Genomic DNA, 24,116 nt, shown 5'->3' on the forward strand with positions numbered 1-24,116 from the left:
AACATAAGTGGGATCCTTCCTCGTTTATGTTGCATTTGGCAGCATTTGGTATCGGCCCTTAGAATTGGATCTTACCGGTTGTGCCCTCTGCTCGGCTTATTGTTCGACATCCATTTACTTCTTGCTCAGTACAATGGAGATCATCTGGGGTGGCAGTATTGGGAATGACCAGTTATCCAGCCATGGTGGAATCCACCACTTACATATCCTTTTCAGTCTGACCCTGTAATTTGTTTGATGCTTTCTACATGGTGGGGATAGGTAAGGAAGGAGAGTAGTTCATGCGTTTTATTTAGAAGTCAACAATGACAGGTACTCAAAATTCAAACCCCCAACATTTTGCCGGAATGTGTGGGGCACCTGGATTATCATATCATATCATATCATATATATACAGCCGGAAACAGGCCTTTTCGGCCCTCCAAGTCCGTGCCGCCCAGCGATCCCCGTACATTAACACTATCCTACACCCACTAGGGACAATTTTTCACATTTGCCCAGCCAATTAACCTACATACCTGTACGTCTTTGGAGTGTGGGAGGAAACCGAAGATCTCGGAGAAAACCCACGCAGGTCACGGGGAGAACGTACAAACTCCTTACAGTGCAGCACCCATAGTCAGGATCGAACCTGAGTCTCCGGCGCTGCATTCGCTGTAAAGCAGCAACTCTGCAATTCCATGTCATTTCAACATCGTCTCCTCCATATTAAATCTTCGAAATGAGCTGTCTTCCCTCACACTCTCTCAGTTCCAAGAACCTTCCACCTCAGTCACATGGAATATGCAGTCAACATTTCCTTCATGTCAACCTCTGACTTGAACCATTCCAAATCCCATTAACACAACCTTGCTTTGTTTCAATATACAGAGTAAATCCTTTGGTGTAATCTGAATGGTACGATGTTACCTCATGCTCATGTACCGAGTTGTGCCTTGAGGCTGTTGGTTGTGGGATGTTTTTCACTCTTTTTCTGATCCAGATGGAGGTGCGGCTATCACTTCTCCAGGGTCTGACAAACACACAGTCACTCCATCTCAACATATTCTTCTATTATAAAATGTGTCTCTAACTGGATGTCATCTTCCACATGTTCAGACTTTGTTTGCTTCCTGTTGGCTCCTTTATGCTTCCCATGGAATTTTCCTACCTGCTTTCACATTTGTCTTGTGCGTTGTTGAGCTTTCCACCCAATGTGCAACTTGATCCAGATGCAGGGCAGTTCCTTTTTCCTTGTGCACACATACGATTGCCCATAACTTTCTCTCGGCCTCTTCCACATTTGTTTGTTTTTGTTGTCTAACAATGTCAAACCTGCTTCCCATCCCTGAGCTCAACTGGAGACTGACGTTCGGAGGTTCGAGTGAAAGATTGTTGACTTGAAACATTGACTGTTTCTCTCTCCATGGATACTGCCTGACCTGCTGAATGTTTGAAGCATTTATTCTTTTTATTCCATCTTTCCAGCAACAATAGTATATTGTATTGGAAATGGATTCCAGAGAAGTTGGTTCTGTTACTTCCAGAGAGTGTAGAGTGAAAGCAAACAAGGGCAATCTCATTAAACTGAAACCAAGATAAAGATGTTACAGGAAACATAGAAACATAGAAACATAGAAAATAGGTGCAGGTGTCTGGGTGCTGAATCTTGCTGAATCTTCAAAGTTTTGCTGTGGGATCGTTTATGTTTCCTGGAACCCATTGAAGCAGGTTTGGGTCACAGCTAAGTAATTGTAAGTCATGAAATATTCTTTCCAGTCACAGTGGTTTCCTCTTACTTAGCCACACTGTCCTAAACCATACCTGCCAATCATTTTACATTTGTATAAATTGGGCCTAATGGGTTTGCCGTTTAGTACTGCTTCATTAAATGTGCTTTCTGTTTGAATATAAATGATAGGGCTGCAAGTCCAATTTATCTGATATAGTGTTTGTTGGATGCTCTGAAAGTATTCTTTGTCAGTACATTATCGCCATGGTAACCGACAGCACTTTGAGGGTTTTTTTCCTGTTGTATCTTTGTTGGTAGTGTTGAACAACAAATATGTCAAACCTGCAGAAAGCTTCCCATCAGCCTTATCACACAAAGCTCCTCATCCATTGCTGAGATGGTTGGTGTGATCAGGCTATCTCTACTCACTAATCCGTGGATTATAATCATATACCAGCAAAACACTGACAAGCACAAATTCCTATAGCATAGAAAAAAGACCAATTGATCCTTTCATGCCCACACTTTCTCTTTGAAAGGTCTCTGCAAGAATCCTATTCTCTTGCTCATTACCCATTCTATTTATTAATTGGTATTGAATCTACTTCCAGTATATGAAAGGTCTCCCATCTTCCCCCAGTTCTTTGGTTCATTACCTCCAATCCACATTCTTCGTTACTGTTCACCCAACCATTGGACACAACTGCTTGCTTCTTTTGCCTATGTTTATACATTGAGTTAATGTTCACAAGGCATCCTGCCCCCCTGGATTATCTCCAAGTTATCTCCATCAAATGTGTACTGAAGGCAGGATGTGACAATATGGCCCATTAACTGAGCAAGGCTATTCCACTCACAGGCTGCTGGAACTATTGTCTCACAGCTCCAGATACCCAACTTCAACCCTAGCTCTGATGCTGTCTGTGTGGAGTTTGGACTTTATCCTTAGTGACCGCATGGGTTTCCTCCAGGTCCTACTGATTTCCTCCCATATCCCAAAGCCTTGTATAGGAAGGAACTGCAGATGCTGGTTTATACCAAAGACAGACACAAAATGCTGGAATAACTCAGATCAGGCAGCATTCCTGGAGAAAAAGAATAGATGACATTTCCAGTCGTAAGCCTACTTCAGACTTCTTCTGACCATTCTTCAATCTGGAGAAGGGTTCCAACCCAAAACGTCACCTAGTCTTTTAATCCCAAAGCCATTTGCTTTGGTAGGATAATTGGCCACGGTAGATTTCCTCTGGTGTGGAGATGATGCCTAATTCTGTGGGGACTTTGATGGGAACGCGTGGAGAATAGAAAATTTGATTGCTTTATAATTAACATAAGTGGATGCTTGATGGTGCATACTTAGAGGGCTTAAGAGTTTCTGTGCTGTCATGATTCATGACGTTATGACTCTGTAAGATTTGATTTGCCATCTATGCATTGTGAATGTATCTACCATTCAGATCCTATTTAGAAATATCTCAAACGAGATAACCGAGGTAACTTACCAATGGACGTTGCATGTCTTCCTTATTTCAGACACTACTTTGTAGTGAACAAAATACATTGACCCCTTCAATAAAGTTTTGTTTAATTTAGTTTAGTTTAGAGATACAGAACGGAAACAGGCCCTTCTGCCCACTGAGTCTGCCCACTGAATTCTGGCATGAAACCGGAGCACCCAGAGAAAACCCGCACAGTATTGGGGAGAACGTACAAACTCCATGCAAACAGCACTTGTAGTCGGGATCGAACCTCGGTCCCTACCGTTGCACTACTGTGCCATCTGGTTTAGGCCCAGTTTAGGTCTAGGACACTCCTTTATTTGGAGTACTGAAGAGGATTGTGAGGGTGCAGCACCATTTCTAGAATGTTTCTATTTTTCTTCCCGAACACATGCAATTCTGGCAGACATTGCTGGATGGTGATCGGAATTTACCTTCACTAATTCACAGCTGCTGAATTTTATCAGAACACCACACTGGAGCTGTACCAAAGCAGTGCTAATTCATTAGGCACCAAGAAGCTGAACCTGGATCCTCTGTTGTGGGTGACTCAACTATATTCTAGATAAGCCATTGGGCCAACTCCAACTCATATTTTTTTTTATTAAAGGGGCAACAGGATCACTAACTCTTTATAAGATTGTAAATTACACTGGCATTTGAAATGTAACCAAAGAGTGATATCTTTCTCTAAATGAAAGGCCTGGATAGAGTGGATGTGGAGAGGATGTTCCCAGTGGTGGGAGAGTCTAGAACCAGAGGCCACAGCCTCAGAATAAAAGGACGTACCTTTAGAATGGAGCAGCGTCGACATCTCTATAGCCAGAGGGTGGTGAATCTGTGGAATTCGTTGCCCTAGATGGCTGTGGAGCCCAAGCCATTGGGTATCTTTAAAGCAGAGATTGATCGGGTCGTGATTTGCAAAGGTGTCAAAGGTTACAGGGCGGAGGCAGGAGAATGGGGTTCAGAGGGAAAAATAGATCAGCCATGATTGAAGGGCAGAGATGACGCAATGAGCCAAAAGGCCTAATTATGCTCCGATAACTTAGGGACTGATGTACCAACCGCTTTGGTAGGCCAGGAGTCACATATAATCCAGACCCAGTAAGGATGGCCGGTTTCCATCTCCAATAGACATCAGTAAAGCAGGTGGATCTGTAATAACAAACTGGTAGTTTCATTGTCATCATGACTGATTTTAGCGTATTTACTAGACCAAGTTGGGCCCAAACCTCTCCTGCATTGGTGCAGCACCCGCTCCTCCCTCCCCCGTCTCTCCTCCCTCCCCCCCTCCCCTCTCCCCCTCCCCCTCCCCCTCCTCCCCCTGCCCCCACCCTCCCCATCCCCCCCTCCCCTTATCCCCCTCCTCCCATCCCCCCACCCGCTCCTCCCTCCCCCTCTCTCCTCCCTCCCCCTCCTCCCCTCCTCCCCTCCCCCCTCCCCCTCCCCTCCCCTCCTCCCCTCCACCTCCCCCCCCTCCCTCCCCCTTCCCCTCCCCCTCACTCCATCCCCCTCAACCCCGCTATTCCTCCCTCCTCCCCCTCCCCCCCCCCCTCCCTCCCTCCCAGGGAAATAGATTTAAAATTTAAAATGTGAATAACTTTAAAAGCATAACACCGATTTCAATTAAACTTCTTCCATTAGCACCAAAGGGACGACGGTGAGTAAGGTGGGCCTAAAATTGTCACGCTATCGTGTACCGTTTTGGCTGTAGTTCAGGAACAAACAAACAAACAAACAAACGAGAGTTTTAGTTCATACATTCCAAAGGTAATCTACTATCTGAATTTAAATTCTCCAGCTAAAATTCAAATGAACCTCTCTGGATACTGATCAATGGTTCAACCATGTTTTTATAAGAAAATAACTGCAGAGATGCTGGTACAAATCGAAGGTATTTATTCACAAAATGCTGGAGTAACTCAGCAGGTCAGGCAGCATCTCAGGAGAGAAGGAATGGGTGACGTTTCGGGTCGAGACCCTTCTTCAGACTGAAGACTTCTAAAAACCATGTTTTTATTGTCACATGTGCGGAGTGCTAACAAAGTGAAATAACTTTTAATTTGACCAGTCCAGTAAAATATTGCCCTACCCTCCCATCCTCGATTAGCAAGTGTGCAAAAATAGTCTACCCAGCCCGCATGCAGATAGCTCCATGTTTTGGCACCATTTTCAAAGTCCACACTCCATTTCTGACGAGCGGTGCATGTTCCAGGCATGTCCTAGGCTCCACCCATCTCCTTCCTTGGACACCGCGACCCCTCTCCTCGCCCATCCACCTTTGTTCCCCAATGGAGGGTGGTGGGTGGGGGGGGGGGGGAGTGGGGGGTGGGGGTGGGGGGGGGGGGTGGGTGGTGGGTGATGGGTGGGGGGGGGGTGGGGGTGATGGGTGGTGGGTGGGGGGGGGGGGTGATGGGGGGTGGGGGAGTTGCCTCCAAGTAACTTAACCATAATTCAGGGAAATCCAACTTGTTTGCTTGTAGCGCAATGGATAAATATAAAGGGATAAAACTCTTGGTGACTGTTTCAACAACTGTTTTGTCTTTGAGCTTTGGCAAAGTATGAAGGCGGCAATGAAAGACCCTTGCAAAAGCCGCTTCCCCCATTGTGAACAAGCAGACTAGAAAATGTAAATTAACAACCCCCTTTGCAATCCTTTGGAATGGTCAAGGAACGGGAAGTGGTGCAGAAGCATTTGCAAAGGAAAAGTTTGTTCACGTTTTCACCCCTACTCCAGAAGACAGAATTGGAGATAGAGACGCTGTCTACACTACAAAAGGGCACGAAGTGCTGGAGTAACTCAGTTGGTCAGTCAGTATCTCTGGAGAAGAAGGATAGGCGATGTTTAAGGTCAGGATCCTTCCTCAGACTAGTCTATAATATAAATGTCCTCCTAAAATCAACGAGCATTGTTTTTTTTAAATCAGGAAATTAGATGGAAACAAAAAAAAAGTGTGAAAGATATAGTTATTTCACAACATGTACAGAATAGTAGTGTAAATCGCTTCAAACACACACTTTGTTTAATTGCTGATGCAATCGGAAATTGGCTTGGACAACTGAATGTAGAAACGGTATGGAAAGAGCCATAAATATTTGAGCAACTTACAAGTCCGGTGAAAAGAAATGACTTTGTTTGTTCCGTTTGCACTTCCCTTTATGTTTCTGTCGGTGTCTAATTTACCAGCCCCTCTGCCAGATTCGGTATTAACAGATTGTTACAATAGGCACATTGTTTATCTCGATATGCACTTGCAGAAGAACGAAACCCAATATTTGTAAACTAGCCGACGTCCTTTTGTTTTGTTTCCAACGCCTGGAACATGCCAATTAAGTCATTCGTCGTTAATGATGCGGACTATCTATCCCCCGAATACCTTTCATTTATTGGAACCTAACACTTCCTGCGGATGGCAGTTCGGAATCTTAGCAACAAGAGACGGTTGCTGTGACCGAGGGATAGCACGTAGCATGTTAATTAGCCTCTTACTCTGATCCACGACAGACACAAACCTCCTGTGATTCACTCGCTTGTGTGAGTGAGCGTTCGCCGTGTCTAAAGACGCTCGCCCACAGCCCGCACACACGTCGCTTCTGCACGAGTGAAGCTTTCAACGGGGACATCGAGCCGCTTTCAGCATGAAGAGACTGTGCTCGGGAAGAGGATGAAGCGACAGTACCTTCTGCCCCTCGACTCCTCCCACTCTCCACCCCTATACCCTCTCCTACCCACCACCCACTTTTCCATCTGCATCTGTAATCGTTGACAGGCTCCCTGCCCACTGTGTCCAGCGGTAAACAGAAGACCACTTGCAGCCTCGCACACTTGTCTCGCTGGTGCCACGTTCGACAATGTGCTGTAAAATGGATCACAGGAGAGACGGGATCGGAGGACGCTCTACTCTGCTTCTCTACTTCGAAAGTTCAGGACATGGGGTCCAGCTCGCCACATCACCGGGAGAAATGGTCAACGCACTAGACCTTAAATGTCTCTGATCTGCAATCATCCCGCACAATCCTCTCTCGCTCTGCAGACTAAAGGTAATGTTGTCTGTTTCCCCCCCCCCCCCCCCCTCCCCTCCACTTTCACCATCACTTTGTACGAATCCATAACGGTTTTCATTTTTTTTAATTCGTCACTTATGCAACATAAAAGAAATCCTTCTTGATCATAACATTATTAACAAGAATCTATGATTCTTAGTTGTTTGAACTATCTTTAGTGAGTTAGAATTTCACGAGAGTGGTAAACAATAAGTGACATGTTTTAGACCTAAAGTATACTGATAAAATATAAAAGGCTTCATGCATAGATTATTGATCTGTCTGCGTCGTGTGAAAGGTTGATTGAAGGTATTAAAACACATTATGAACTATTAATTACTTGAATACATTTGATGAAATTACTCTGTTGTAGTTCACTCTCTGTTTGTTTGTTTGTGTTTATGTCATGTTTGCTCTGTAAAGCGTCTTTGAGTATCCTGAAAAGCGCTATATAAATTCAATGTATTATTATTATTATTATTATTATTATTATATTCCTTAAAACAAAAGATGCTCTAGTAATTTTCCTTTGCTTCCCAGTTTGTTGACCCTGGGATGAAGCTGGTGATGTTTGAATTTCCCCGGTGCCACACCCGGACCAGTGGGATCGATTTCCTGGCCATCCGACTGCAGGGCCCATTGGAAGGAGCTTGGGACCCGGCCATGACGAGCCCCCGCCAGCCAGCCTTCTCCTCCAGCTTCACCTCCGCCACCCAAAGATTCGCCCTGCTCTTGCTGTGCGCCAGCGTGGCTGGCAACGCGTCCGTCATCTGCCCCTCGGTCTGCATCTGTGCCAGCGACATCATTACCTGCACCAATAAAAATCTGACCACGATGCCGAGGACTCTGTACAAAGTCGCGACCAGTTTGGACGTGAGCTACAACAGCATCAGCCTTCTTGGCCCCAACTGGGCGCCCACCATGTTGGACAGGCTCAAAACCCTCATCCTCAATCACAACAGCATCGGCTTGCTCTCCAGGGGGGCCTTTTGGTCCACCCCTCAGCTGAGGTATCTCGACCTGTCCTCCAACAAGTTGAGAAGTCTGGACAACTCGTCCTTCCAAGGGTTACATTCCCTGGAGGTGCTGCTTCTGTACAACAACCAGGTGGGCCAAGTCAGCGGCGGGGCGTTCGAGGGTTTGTACAAACTTCGCAAACTGTACCTGAGCCAGAACCTGATCTCACGCTTCCCGCTGCAGCTGTACAAAGGTAGGTCCAGACTGCCACACTTGCAACTCGTGGACCTGTCCTTCAACAAGCTGACCTCTGTACCAGTGCTGCAGCTGACTGCTCTGCCGGTGAAGCAGCAAGGCGGCCTGTACCTGCACGCCAACCCATTTACCTGCGACTGCTCCTTCTACACGATGGTCACCTACTGGTATCGGAGGCAGTTTAGGTCGGCGGTGGACTTCAAAGAAGATTACAGATGTTATTTTCAGCTGGACTCCAAGAGAAGTGTCAGCGTTTTGCTGATCCACGGCGATCTTTTGAACTGCTCCAACAGCGCGGTGAACGGCTCCTTCCACGCCTCGGGGATGGTCTACGAGGCGTATTTGGGGGAGAGGGTGGTGATCAACTGCGACAGCAAGATCCTGGACCAGAACACCAACGTGCTGTGGGTCACGCCCGAGAATGAAACGCTGCAGTCCGGCGTTGAGAGGCAGGGCCCGCGTGTGTTGCTGAACGGCAGCCTGGAGATCCAGGAGGCTCAGGCTGGGGATGGAGGGGTCTACACTTGCGTGGCCATCAACAGCAGGAGGATGCTGAACGAGACGGTGGAGGTGACACTGAAGGTGCACAACTTCACGCAGAGCAAGCACCGCTCGCACACCTTCAACACCGCCTTCACCACCCTGTCCGCCTGCCTGGCCAGCATCATCCTGGTCCTGGTCTACCTTTACCTGACCCCCTGCCGCTGCTGGTGCAAGTCGAAGCACAGGCACCGGAGAAAGCCGGCGGACAACAGCGCCCACTCGTCCATCCTCAGCACCACCCCATCGCATGAGGCCGGCGCCGACAGGAAAGCCGGCACCTGCAAGCGGGTGGTCTTCCTGGAGCCCATCAAGGAGCCGCTCAAGGGGCAGAACGGGAAGACCAAGCTGCTCCCCAGCAGGCACGCCGTGGCCGAGAAGATCCTGAGGGCCAACAGGGGCAAAGCGAAGGACGACTCCATCGGCTCCGTGTCTCTGACAACCTCGTCGTCGCTTCACCCAACCACCGTGGATGCGTTTCAGCCTGAGATACACTGTTGCCCATTAGACACGTTGAGATGACCCATCGCCCAGTGACTTTGGGATATCAGGTACATCTCTCTCTCTCTCTCTGCCTTAGGGGAGACGAGAGCAGGAGAAATTGCAGAGAAATTGTTCCTGTCCCGAGTGCTGACAGGGTCGTGTCGTCTTGGAGAGGAGTTTTACAAACTTGCTCAATGTCTGGATGCGGAAAAGGAGACAGTGCAATTCCAGCTACTGAATTCTGCATTTTACCCTTTACTTTGTCTCAAGTAATGTCCAAACAAAAACAGCTTGGCGCCCTTGTGTGATGGACCTTTATACAAGACGTGACAATGCCGCATGCTTGCAAGTATAAGGTTTAACTGAAATCGGCCGTCCCAAAGCACGCCTGAGGACATTTTGCTAAATCCTTAGAAACTAAGAGAAAAACAACGCTTCTTTATTGAATTTCATCCGCACCGATACATAATATGCAATGCTAACTTTAATAACCAAGCTATGTAAAATGATAGATCCGCCGTGCATTGGCTACAATCTTGCTCCATACTCTTCTTTCCACATACCTTGTACCAGAATTACATTTTTTAATCCCAAAGGCAGGCTGCTACTCGGATCAGTTTGTTATCGAGTCAGTCAGTCAGTCATACAGCGTGGAAATAGACCCTTCGGTACAACTTGCCCACACCGCCCAACATGTCCCATCTACACTACTTCCACCTGCCTGCATTTGGCACATACCCTTCTAAACCTACCGTATCTGAGAATGATCAGCCATGATCACATTGAATGGCGGTGTTGGCTCGAAGGGCCGAATGGCCTACTCCTGCACCTATTGTCTATTGTCTATTGTATCCACGTTCCTGTTTAAATGTTTCTTAAACGTTACGTTAATACCCGCCTAAACTACCTCCTCCAGTAGCTAGTTCCATATACCCACCAACCTTTGTGTGAAAAAGTTACCCTTCAGGTTCCTATAAAATCTTTCCTTGCTCACCTTAAACCTATGTTCTCTGGTTCTGGATTCCCCTACTCTGGGCAAGAGACTGTGCATCTACCCAATCTATTCCTCTCGTGATTTTTGTACACCTCTATAAGATCACCCCTCACCCCCATGCCCTTGCAAGGAATAGAGTCCCAACCTTCTCAGTAGACATACTCCATCTCTTATTTCCCTGTTGCTATGCCCACACACGTTTCCTGTCTAGATTTGTACTGTAAATTAAAGTTCTATACAAAGTTTGTTGCCCATATTACTAAGAAGAACTATTATGGGCATAAAATAGTGTAATTCATGCAGCTATTGATCGAGTTTCTACCTAGAGCTTTCGGCCTAGCAGATTTAGCAAAGTTACTTCTAAGAACCAGTTCTATTGATGTTACAACGGAGTAAGTAAAAGTAAAGATTGCCACCATTAATAGTAACAATTCATCACTGAGAACATTAATGGCTGCCAACTGATAGAATTATCTAGGCAACACATCACTAAAATACTGGATTCACAGCTGGCAAATGCCATTCTATAGACTGGGCTTCACAGATTCTGGCATGAGGCAATATCAATGGGATGTGAGTTTTATCAGTTCATCTTTAGTGACAGAAACAGTCTAGGGAAGGGTTTAAAAGGAATTCTGATGTGTCTGTTTATTTCGGCTTCCTCAAGCATACTTGCCATGATTCTAACCAACAAGCAGTGTTGTGGTACCAGGTACAGGCAGTTTTGTCTAACCTCAGATGTGGAAGTACTTAACCAAACAAGCTAATACGAATAAAATTCTATCATCGGTTATTTCACGATATACAACTTAAATTTAAGTTTCCAAACTATTCCAAACATAAATATGTATAGTTAGGAACAAGTGTTTACTTCGAATGTGAACTAGTTCAATTATTAGTTTGTACTGATGTATTTCAGAAAAATATATAACAGTCTGTAAATGCAGTATTTTGTAGTATCAATTTACTGTAGGAGATATTTATCTTTGATACCATAATCTTAGAGATATTATTGTAAAATGGATATGATATCTACAATTCCCTTTGATATCTATTGCCTTGGTGAGTAATATCCAGTTCTCAAAGCTGTAGATTTAAAATAGACATATGTTGTTAGAAGTACAAAAATAGGCAAAATTATGTATAGGAGCTTTTCTAAATTTGTCTCTTTTTTATCCTTCTGTAGATATAATTGAGTTCCATGTCTCAGTTTTTACTGGGATAGATAGAACATCATTTATGTTCTGTAAATAACATGCAGAGGATAAGAGTAAAATGATTAATATTAAGCCCTTGCACTCAGCTAATGACACAGCAGAGACTGCTGTAATACACACATCAAAATATTGGATCGCAAAAGTGATCAATATTTGCAGAGGGATTTACAATAGGCAAATACTTGACATGGCTCCATAATTTTTCAAATTATAATTTTCTAAAGTTTCCAATAACTCGATGTGCCTTTTAAAGTGCCGTGTTAAATAGATCCAAATGAATATTTAGAAAGTAAAATCTTCGAGGAATATGCTATTTTTTACATTTTAGGTCATGCTGAAATTCATTACTTTGTGAAGACGGAATTGATGGTGTGAAATATCAGAAGTAAAAAATTAATTTTCACAAACAATTTGGATTTTTACTCTTTTCCATTTCAGAATATGAGCTTGTTATCCTGAATTTTCCAAATGGAAGCCTATTTATCTTCCTCTGAAATGCTTGCCAGCATCTGACACTAAAAAGAGTTGCAAGTATGAGGACTCTTTCGTAACCTCAAGATTCACCAAAGCATTTTCCAGCTAGTTGGGTGTATCAGAGGAATTAGGAGAGTGATTGCAAACACAAGGTCTACTTTTAACCAGAGGCCCAGATTTCACAGCATGAGTTTCGTTGTCACTGGAAAATCCACCGTATGTAACAAATATTGTCCCCAGAACTTTAAATGCAATCAGCAGGAAGCATCTCATTATGAAGAGTTCGTAATCTGTCAAATATCTTGGGAACTCGGGTAATTTTGAATTATTATCAGAATGGTCAATGTTGACTGTGGCGGAGTACCCGAAATGTCACCTATTCCTTTTCTCCAGAGACGCTGCCTGACTCGCTGAGTTACTCCAGCTTTTTGTGTCTATCTTTGGTTTAAACCAGCATCTGCAGTTCCTGCCTGTGCATTGATTTTACCCCCCCCCCCCCCCCACCTCAGGCTGCTTCTGTGTCCAGGTTTATTACTCACTGGGCAAGAATGATGAAGATGATTGTGACTGCTTCCTCCTCAAGGCCAAAAGAAGGGTCCCAACCCGCAAAGTTGCCTGTCCATTCCTTCCACAGACCCGCTGAGCTCCCCCAGCACCTTGTGTTTTGCTTGACTATGAAACACAGTCAGGCCCTGATGATATCATCAGGATTTGACATGCAGCTCATAAGCAGATTCACTCACCAGTAGACTTTAGACTTTAGGGATAAAGTGCGGAAACAGGCCCTTCGGCCCATCGAGACCAGCAATCAGTACCAGCAGACCAGTACACTAGCACGGTCCTACACACTAGGGACAATCTTTAACCTTTACCGCTGCCAATTAGCCTACAAACCTGTACATCTTTGGAGTGTGGAAGGAAACCAGAGCACCCAGAGAAAAGCCAGGCAGTGACAGGGAGAACGTACGCACTCCATATAGACAGCACCCATAGTCAGGATCAAACCCAGGACTCTGGCTCTGCAAGACAACAACTCAACTGCTGCGCCACCGTGCCACCCTAGTTCTGGAATGGGGATCTACAGGGAGGAAGGGGAGATTTTTTATTACATGCATTCATGTAAGGTCATCCTCACAAAACAAATTAATACTAAGCTTACAAATCAGATACCAAAATGTTTAAGTGGAAGTCCACTCATTTTACAAATATATCACAGCATTTAAAGCACATGTGCAGGCCAATCTGCCTGGCAGGTCTATGCTTGTAATGAAGCTTCTTATAAACCTTCTCCCACATTGATCTGTCTCACCCTATCAGTATATGGCCTTGTGTTGCTCTTCCCCTTCCTGTCCTAACCTAGATTATTATTACTTTCAGTCACTTCCAACAACCCAGTCTGGTAAGTGATCGCATTCTGATCTCACCTTGGCCAAAGAGAATTTCCTTAGTCCTTCACTGGATTAATTTATGGATTTTTTACATTTATGATCCATGATGACCACGTGGAAACATCCCATAATAAACCCTTCATAGTGACTGACCACTTCCAGTTACTCCATTTTCAACAACAACTTAAAAATCTGCAATCTTATTAATCGTATCCCTGTGTGCTTGACTTAGTAATTTTTCTTCATTGTTGAAGGTTGGTAACTGACAAGCAGTCTTCAAAAAGAAAATGACCCTTTGGTTATTATTAGTCCCACAGTAGTGAAAGTATATAGACTGACCTACTTACTATTAGCTGAATATGTCCAGATATTTCTATTCCTCTGCCCGCTAAATTGTTACCTTCAATAAGCAATAAATATCCTGTAATTACTGAAGTTGTGCCAGACCTGCCAGGATGTTATGTTCAATGAGAAGTTTTTGATTATAATTACTGAGAAATCTTTACTTTCTTTTGGGAACTGTGTATATCTGCACTCTTCCCCATCAGCCAGTCGGCATCCCAAGCATCATTCATTCAATGAAATGTCTGGAAGCTAAAAGGACAAAGCATTTTTTTAAAAAGATCTATAATGCTGCCCAGGCAGTTATAGAACTTGTTTAATTTCTGGAGTAAAAACAAGTTGTTTCTAGTCAAATCCCACACAAATCAGCTGATCTTTTCAGTTTAGTTTAGAGAAACAGCACGAAAACAAGCCCTTGGCCCCACTGAGTCAGCGCCAACCAGTGATCCCCATACACTAGCACTAACCTGTACGCCAGGGACAACTTACAATTTTTTTTTTACCTGACGCCAATTAACCTACAAACCTGTGCATCTTTGGAGTGTGAGAGAAAACCGTAGCACCCAGAGAAAACCCACGCAGTCACGTGGGGAACGTACAAACTCGGTATAGACATCACCCGTAGTCAGGATCAAACCAGGGTCTCTGCCGCTGTAAGGCAGCAACTTTACCACTGTGCCTCTCTTAAACTAATATGCATTAATAAAAAAGGTAACAATCAGATCAATTGACATAACATTAATCAAATGTTTCTTCTATGATGGTGTTAAGGTTTCCTAAAACTGGTAGAGAATGGAGGGTTACATAATTTAACAGGCAAAACTGAAAGCATAATTGCAGGATATGAATCCAAGCAAAATGCTACTGAGTATAAAATTTTAGAAAGAACTGATAATGCTGAAAACACTTAGCTAGTTAGGTAGCATTCATGGAACAAGAGAATTGACATTTCATGTTGAAGGCCCTTTATCGTAACTGTCCAAAAGCCCAAAGCATTTTTTTTTAAAGACCTATGATGTTTCTCATTCAGTCATAGAACTTGTTTAATTATTGGAGTGAAAGTTCCAAGTTGTTTCTGGTCAATTTCTATGTATACCACTTAATCTCTTAAACGAAGGCGCATACATAAACAGATATAGATCAGATTCATTCATATAATATTGGTCATCTGTATTTTATGTTGGTTTTTACATGGCTATTTTTGTTACTTAATGTTAAGACCAAATAAACGACCATAAAATAATTACCAAGCTCTAGGATTGCTGAACGCACGGTTTGGCCAGAAATGTCCAGCCACCTTTCCTGTTCACATGTTTGTTAATTAACTCCACTAGCCACATTTCCTGCATTTAATTTCAGATTTCCAGCATTCATATTAATTTCCCTTTGTATAATCTCTGCATCATCTAGTTAATCTGATCTCATTCAGCAATTCTGATCATTTCCCGGGGCATTGCCCATCAGAACAATTTCCTTCGATTGCATGAGGTCGCTCGTCTCAATGTTACGCAATTAAAAGGAAAGCACAAACCTCCAAAAAACAATAAAACCACTCAACCATCAGGCCTTTGGCACTTCTTTTTAAAGAAACGACCCAAGCTGTCTTGTCCACAGGTTTCTATCAAAGTCTCCTTTTCACGGTGCAGGTTCCATTGTGTTACCAAGCAGCGTATTCTTGATTGTAATAACTAGCTGTGTGTAACATAGAAACCATTCATCTCTTCTCCAGTCCTTTTGCAAATTATTTGACTCTACATTAGTTATATACCCTCCTGCCAATGGTACATTCTGGTGTGTTTTTAAAAAGAAAATTACATCTCTCATTACTTAAATATAATCTAGATTCCACAGTTTTGGACACCTGAGGCTCAACTCTCTTTTTCTGCTCCTGCCTTTGAAGTGGAATTTAAATACTTTATAAATTAATACTTTATGTTGTTTTTGATCCTCCCTTGTAATTCGCATTTATCTGCATTGATGTACATAATAATGAATTTGCAACAAATTGAATCCTGGCTTTTGATTTTAAAAGATAAGGTACGCACGGCACAAGAACAGGCCAGGAGCAAAGATAAATCTACAAATTCGAGAAATACAAAAAATACAAAGTTCTGGTAATACTCAGCAGGTTAGGCATGTTCTGGGGAGCCAGAAACAGTTAGAACTTCAGCTCAAAGACTCAGATGGCACAATGCCTAGATAGTAGAGCTGCTGCTTCACAGCGTCAGAGACCCAGGTTTGTACCTGACCTCGGATGCTGGCTGTATGGAGTTTGCACATTCTCCCTGTGACTGCGTGGGTATCCTCCTGGTGTTCTGGTTTGCTCCCACATCCCAAAGACTTGCGGGGTTGGCAGGTCCATTGACCTCTTTAAAAAAAAAAAAACCAAATGCCTAGGGAGTGGATGCAAAAATGGGATACCATCGAACTTGTGTGATCAATGGTCAGCATGGACTCAGTGGGCCGAAGTGCATGTTTTCACGCTGTATCGATAAACTCTGTAAACTTCACATCAGTTTCCATAAACAGGCTCAAAGCCAAGGATGTTTTAAATTGCAGAGAAGGTGAAGGGATGATAACAGTCAGCAGGTCAGGAAATGTCGATGACGTGGTGCAAGACGAAAGTTGCAGAGGTGCAGAACATTGCCGCATAGTTCCAGCGACCCACGTTCAATCCTGATCTCTGGCGTTGAGTGTGTGGAGATTACAAATGACACCTCTGGCTGTTTTGGTTTCCTCCCACATCCCAAAGGCACACTGCAGATTGATTAGTTATTCTGAAGAATTACTTGGTGCGGGCTATTAGCAACAAAAAAAAAACAAAATGGGTTGGATGGGCCTGCATGAGGGAGAATAAATTGTAAGAGGCCAGTGAAATGAGAAAGGGAGTACGATTGTTCCCTGGGAGCTGATAGGGACAGATGGGCTGAATGAATTATTGCTGCCTTTATACGTTTAAATAAGTTAGAGAACTTGGCAGACACAATATTTGTGGTGCTGAAGCTGATCTGACTGGAAGATATATGTGAAGGAGATGGATGAGGTAGAGGAGAGAGTGAAAAACAATCCTGGAAATGGAAATAGGAAGCACAGGTAACAGTGGAAATCTGAAATGAAGGAAGTACCAATTTATGTTGGATTTGTGATGAGAGGGAAAACTGATGTAATAATTATAGCTTAATGACAATTCATCACAGAACGTAGAAGATAGAACAGCACAGCACAGGAAAGGGTACTTTGTCCCACAATGTCTATGCCGAACATGATGCCAAGGCCAACTCTTACCTGTCTGAACATAATCCATATCCCTCCATTTCCTGCACATCCATGTGCCTCTCCAAAATTATCTGAAGTGTCACTATTGTATAAGCCTCCACCACCAACTTTGGCAGCGCATTTTGGGCACCCACCACCCAGGTGGACTGAGTTCACCACTCTCTGCATCCTCTTGCATTCCTGTTCATTAGAATTGCCAAACCAGGCCTTGATGCAACCAGTTAGGATACTCTCTACAGTGCATCGGCTAAAATCTCAGGCAATTGAACTATCCTACTGCAACTAGGTGTTATCAGGCAACTGAAACATCCTACCACCAACTAGAGAGCAGTCCTGAACTATTATCTACCTCATTGGTGACCCTCGGACTATCTTTGATTGGACTTTGCTGGCTTTAGTAAGGAAGGCAAATTCAATGCTAGTATTTATGTCAAGAGGACTGGAATACCAAAACAGAGATGTAATGCTGGTCAGTCCACATTTGGAGTACTGTGAGCTAATGTGGGCCCCCTTTCTGTGGAAATATTAGCTGGCTCTGGAAAGGATCCAGAGGAGGTTTACAAGAATTACTCCAGGAATGCTTGGGTTAGCATATGATGAGCGTTTGACAGCACTGGGCCTCTACTCGCTGGAGTTTAGAAGGTTGAGGGGGGGGGGCCTCATTGAAACGTACAGAATAATGAAAGGCACAGATAAAGTGGATGTGGAAAGGATGTTTCCATTGGTGGGAGAGTCTAGGACCAGAGGTCATAGCTCAGAATTAAAGGACACTCTTTTAGAAAGGAGGTGAGGAGGAACCTCGTTAGTCAGAGGGTAGTTAATCAGTGGAACTCATTGCCACAGAGGGCTATGGAGGCCATCAGTGGATATGTTTAAGGCAGAGATAGACAAATTGTTGATTAGAACAGGTGTCAAGGGTTATGGGGAGAAGGCAGGAAAATGGGATTAGGAGGCAGAGATCAGCCATGATTGAATGGCGGAGTAGACTTGGTGGGCCGAATGGCCTAATTCTACTCCTATAACTTGTAACTTGTGAACTTTATCTTGTACTAAACATTATTTCCTTATCATGTATCTGTACACTGTGAAAGGCTCGATTGTAATCATGTATTGCCTTTCCGGTGATTGGTTGGCTCGCAACAAAACATGTGACAATAAACTAAACTGAAAATTTGTTGGAATATTCAGTGGCATGCGGAATCTCTTTAAACTCCTTTGACCCTTCTTTGTGATTACATCTATCCGCTGGGCCCGGGGCAAGTCATCTGAGATGTTCTTCTTATCTTCTCAGGCCCCCTCGGTCATGGCTGACCATGGGTGATGCATCCTAGTTGGTTGCTTGCTCCACACCTCGGCTAGAGCTTTGTGATTACATCTTTGTGATTACATCTATCCGCTGGGCCCGGGACAAGTCATCTGAGATGTTAACACCCAGGAATTTGAAGCTGCTTACTCTCTCCACTGCCGACCCAGCAAAGGTCTACAAGCTTCCCTTTTCCAAAGTCAACGTTTAGTTCCTTGGTTAGGTTGATGTTGAGCAAGAGGTTTCTGGTGTGACGCCCCACAATCAGGAGCTCTATCACTCTCCTGTACACTGACCCATCACCACCCATGATCCAGCCAACAGCAATGGTGCAGTCAGCGACTTTATAGATGTCGTTGAAGCTGTGCTTAGCCACATGGTTATGGGTGTAATGAGAGTAGAGCAGGAGGCTGAGCACTCAGCCTCGAGCTGCACCTCTGTTGAAGGTCAGAGGAGGAGATGTTGTTACAGATACAAACTGTCCGAGGTCTGCCGATAAGGAAGTCAAGGATCTAGTTGTACAGGGAGCTAAAAGAATCTGAGGTCTTCGGGCTTGTTAATAAATTTGGAGGAGATGATAGTCATAGACTCGTAGAGTCCTACAGCATTAAAAGAGGCCTTTTGGCCCAATTTGCCCACTCCACCAACACAACCCAACCACACTTGTCCCACCCACCTGCGTTTGGCCCATATCCTTTTAAGCCTAAAAGATTATCTATGTACCTGTCCAAATAATATCTGCCTCAACTACCTCCTCTGGCATCTCCTTCCATCCACCCTTTGAGTAATGATAGTGTTGAATGTCGAGCTGTCGTCGATGAACTGAAGCCTGATGTATGTGATCCTGTTGTCCAGATAGTCCAGAGCCGAGTGAAGAGTAAGTGAGATTGCATCTGATGTTGACCTGTCCAAGCAGATACAGGTCATTTCTGAAACTGGAATTGATTTGGCTCGTAACTTCTTAAAGCACTTTATAGCAGCGAATGTAAGTGCTACCAGGCTATCACCATGTTCTTTGTGGGCACCATGTAGACACCGATAAGTGGTCCTCCTGACGCAGGTGAAACCTCAGACCTCAGACGCCAAAGTCTGAACATGTCCATGAACATGTTGGTCTGCAGAGGTCTTTAGTACTCAGTACGCCATTTGGGCTGGACTCTTTTCATGGATTCACCCCATGAAAGGATGATCTGATATTACCCTCAGAGACTGAGATCACAGGATCATCCAGGACTGTGGGGCTTTTGTGGGTGTGCTATTGGTCTCCCTTTCAAAGCGTGCATGAAAGGCCTTGAGAATCTGAAAATGATGTCATTGCCACGATTGCTACCTTGTTTCGCGTAGGAGGTGATAGTTCTCAATCCTGCCATACCCATAATGCATTCTTCTCTGACTCCAGCCTAGTCCAGAATTGTCTCTTTGTGCTCCTGGTGGCAATATCTGGACTACTTGCTGACACCCCACAATCAGGAGCTGTATCACTCTCCTGTACACTGACTCATCACCACCCATGATTCAGCCAACAGCAATGATGCAGTCAGTGACTTTATAGTTGCTTCACGACTATAAATTGATTGCTTTACAAGGCAATATCTGGACTACTTCTAACATTCGGGATTGCCATTATTTCCTGATAAAAGATGTGAATTAGAGCTATCAACAAATGCGTTGTGCAATATGAATCAAATATTGTAAGGTTCCAAATGTAATTCAGCAAAGGGAAAAGTCTCAATGGATGCCTTAATAAGTCTACAATAACCATCTGCTGTGTGTTGTACAGGCAATATTAATAATTAGAGTATTGGTTGAAGCACTGAGATTTTGCCTTCTTTCATTCACTGCGTATAATATACAATCATGTTATTATTAAATAATGGTATTAAGAAGGTTAGTTCAGAGGAAAGTTGAAATTTCATATTAAGTAAATGTTCCAATTGCAAATTATGGTGCTAAGTCTCACCCTGTCTCATCGTGATTCTATTCGCTTTCAATTTGCAGTGTTGCTGACAAGACTTAAGGAACAAGAGATGGCTGTGGAGTAATATTTGGTAAATGTCTACTTGTAGCTATTTATTATTATTAAAAATATTGTCTCTAACGTTGATTCCAAAATAAATGCCAGGTTATTGGCAAACAGCGTTAGTTGGTGGTATCTAAGTTGGTGGTATCTACGTTAGTGGTATCTATGTTGTGGCAAGGAAGATACGCCGTAGAAAGCATTTTATCGGGATGCATCACAGCATGGTTTGGAAACAGCTCCATTCAAGACCGCAAGAAATTTCAGGGAATTGTGGATATAGTCCAGACTATCACACAAATCAACCTCCCTTCCATTGGCTCCATTTACATTTTAAGCTGCCTCAGCAAGACTACCAGTATGATCAAGATCATCCCAGTCACTCCCTCTTCTCCCCTCTCCCATCAGGCAAGAGGTACAGAAGTGTGAAAATGCATACCTCCAGATTCAGGGACAGTTTTGTCCCAGCTGTTATCGGGCAACTGAACCATCCTATCAACAACTAGAGAGTGGTCCTGAGATACCACCTACCTCATTGGAGACCCTCAGACTATCTTTAATCAGACTATACTGGACTTTATCTTGCACAAAACATTATTCCCTTTATCATGCATCTGTACAATGCCGATGGCTCAATTGTAATCATGTATAATCTATCCATTGACCTGTTAGCACACCACAAATGCTTTTCACTGTTCCTCAGTACATGTGACAATAAACTAAACTAAACTAAACTAAACTAAACTAAACAGCCTGCGAATTGCAAATCACATCTGGTTACTGAATGATCCCGAGTGCCTCACCACAAGCCCAGGGAACTCTCAATTTTCTCGTGACTCCTAGCAATGTCTGCATTTGCATAGAAATTGCTAGTTAAACATTGCTCCAGAAAGATATTCCATTAATCAACACCCTTTACACTTTTGAACCCAGAGAATGCAATTGAAATTGTGGATTAAAGACATTCTATAATTGGGTATGTCATCTTAGTTAGTTAGTTGTGTTGTGAATTGTAAGAAAAGTTGTCTCAGATCAAAGACAAATATAGGTCAAATAGAAAGTTGGGTAGAACATTGGAAGATGAATATTAATCCCAATAAGTTTGATGTGATGCACATTGGCAATTAAGGGTAGAACTGATAAGGGTAGGTAGGAGAGTGCTAAGGACTGTTGGTGACCTTGGGGTTCAAGTCCATTGTTCCCTGAAAATGCCAACACAAGTAGATAGGGTGATGAAGAACATCTTGTGTGAAGTTCTTGTCACTGCAGCATAGAAAAGATGCATGTTGCTCTGGAAATAATGTAGAGACTGTTCACCAGGATATTGCCTAGAATAGTGGATTTTGGTTATGGGGAGAGATTGGATAGGCTGGGTTTGTTTTCGCTGGAGTGAAGGAGGCGGAAGGGTGACCTGACTGAGTATATAACATGCATAAATAGAATAGATAATCAGAATATTAGTTTGGTGTAGAGATATAGCGCAGAAATAGGCCCTTCGACCCACCGAGTCCACACTGACCAGAGAACCCCGCACACTACACTATCCTACACACACTAGGGATAATTTACAATTTTAACAAGCCAATTTACCTTCAAGCCTGTCTGTCTTTGGAGTGTAGGAGGAAACCGGTGTTCCTAGAGAAAGCCCACGCAAGTCACAGGGAGAACGTACAAACTCCATACAGTCAACACAGGTAGTCAGGATCGAACCCGGGTCTCTGGCGCTGTAAGCCAGCAACACTACCACCGCGCCACTGTGCCGAATGGTTTTCACAAAGCAGGGATATTAAAACCATGCATACAGTGGGTTATAGGTTAAAATGAGTGTAAGATGTGACAAAGGGGATTTGCGGAGAAAGCTTTTTTAAACGCAGAGTGGTTGATATCTAGAACATGCTGCCAGAGGAGATGGTGGAATCACTTACAATCACTGTGTTTAAGAAACATTTAAAATGGCATTTGAGGAGGCAAGGCAAAAAAGGATATGAACCAAATGCAGGCAAATTGAATTGGCGTAGATAAGAATAATATGTCAGTATGGTGGATGAAGGGAAATGATTCTGTCCTACACAACTCTACGATTCTATGACTCTCTTTTCTGCAAGTAACAAATTGTAGCTAGATATTTTTAACTGATAAAAATTGATTTTTTTTCTGCTAATTTTGTTTACTGTCTCATTTTTCGCTCAACCCAATTATTCCCTTTTGTGTCATTTTTCTTTCTGTACTTGTTGGAACCCAAACATCTTAGTTCCATCCTTGTCCTTTTTGTCCTCTTTCTTAAACCTTAAAACTACCAGCGTTCACAGTGGCCCTATTGTATGTTAAAATACCGATTAAGCACAACCCTCATGACATCGGCACCGTGATGCAACCACGGAGGAGCTGCCTTACAGCGCTAGAAACCTGAGTGCGTTCCTGACTACGGGTGCTGTCTGTGTGGAGTTTATACGTTCTCCCCGTGACCCAACAGTCTCCTCCGGGTGCTCCTGTTTCCTCCCACATTCCAAAGACGTGCACGTTTGTAGGCTAATTGGCTTCTGTAAATTGGCCCTCGTGTGAAGGGTGGAACTAGTGTATGGGGGATCGCTGGTCGGCGCAGAGTCAGTGAGCCAAAGGGCCTGTTTCCACACTGTATCTCTAAACTAAACATCATTCTCATCCTGCTATTCTACAATAGAAAAAAAATTAGGATGAATAATTAGATTAAAAATTTAGCTGATGACAAAATCAAGCTAATATATGACCCAATATAATTATTATATTATTCTTTCCACGCATCGCTAACTTAGCAGAACTGAAAGAGTTTGAGAATGCAGATGATCATCACTACCTTCTCCATGTCAGCTAGGAATGAGCAATTATACCACCCTGCCTGTAATAGCCACAAAGAGAAGGATAGCGAATCCAGTGCCTGTGAGACCTATTGTGAGACGATTCTACCAGCAAGGAACCTCACTTACTGGGAAGACAAAGTTAACTCGTTACACACAAGGACTGAAGATGAAGGGCGGCATGATGGCGCAGCGATAGAGTTGCTGCCTTACAGCGCCAGAGACCCAGGTTTGATCCTGACTACGGGGTGCTGTCTGTACAGAGTTTGTACGTTCACCCTGTGACTGCGTGGGTTTTCTCCAGGCGCTCCGGTTTCCTCCCACACTCCAAAGACATACAGGTTTGTAGGTTAATTGGCTTCAGTAAATTGCCCCTAGTGTTCAGGATAGTGTTAGTGCTTAGGGTGATCGTCGGTTGGCGCGGACCCGATGGGCCGAAGGGCCTGTTTCCGTGCTGTTTCTCTAAGGTTTAAAGAATGCTTGTAGCAACCAATACGAATGCACATTCACTCCTCTCATCATACAAAAGAACAAAGATCATGGACAGATCTGTAGATTATTTTACGTATTTTACAAAACCATAATAACCCATATATTGAAGTAATACATTTAATTTTAGAAGCCTTCTTAGATATTTACCATGAGGTTACAGGACAGGTAAGTAAGATTTAAATTATAACTGGAGATAGATTTTTTAATACAGTCAGTGCTTTTTTATTGCGCTATCGAAAAATCGCATTGGAATCTGCCTGTCTGTCAGGCTTTTGAAGGGACTGCTTTCA

General features: G+C 43.6%; 1 protein-coding gene across 1 annotated transcript; it reads left to right on the top strand.

The window, feature by feature from the left end:
* Nucleotides 1-6,696: 6,696 nt before the first annotated feature.
* On the top strand, nucleotides 6,697-18,328 carry LOC144603675 (amphoterin-induced protein 2-like). The gene is made up of 2 exons (XM_078417288.1): nucleotides 6,697-7,251; nucleotides 7,795-18,328. Exon 2 carries the CDS (start codon nucleotides 7,810-7,812, stop codon nucleotides 9,526-9,528), a length of 1,719 nt encoding a protein of 572 aa, XP_078273414.1. The 5' UTR covers nucleotides 6,697-7,251; nucleotides 7,795-7,809; the 3' UTR covers nucleotides 9,529-18,328.
* Nucleotides 18,329-24,116: the final 5,788 nt, after the last annotated feature.

Source organism: Rhinoraja longicauda, chromosome 20 (assembly GCF_053455715.1).
Source record: "Rhinoraja longicauda isolate Sanriku21f chromosome 20, sRhiLon1.1, whole genome shotgun sequence".
In the NCBI taxonomy this organism is placed as follows: Eukaryota; Metazoa; Chordata; class Chondrichthyes; order Rajiformes; family Arhynchobatidae; genus Rhinoraja; species Rhinoraja longicauda.

Coding starts and splice junctions, on each gene's coding strand:
- LOC144603675 (XM_078417288.1), top strand. CDS start 7,810: ATGAAGCTGGTGATGTTTGAATTTCCCCGGTGCCACACCCGGACCAGT.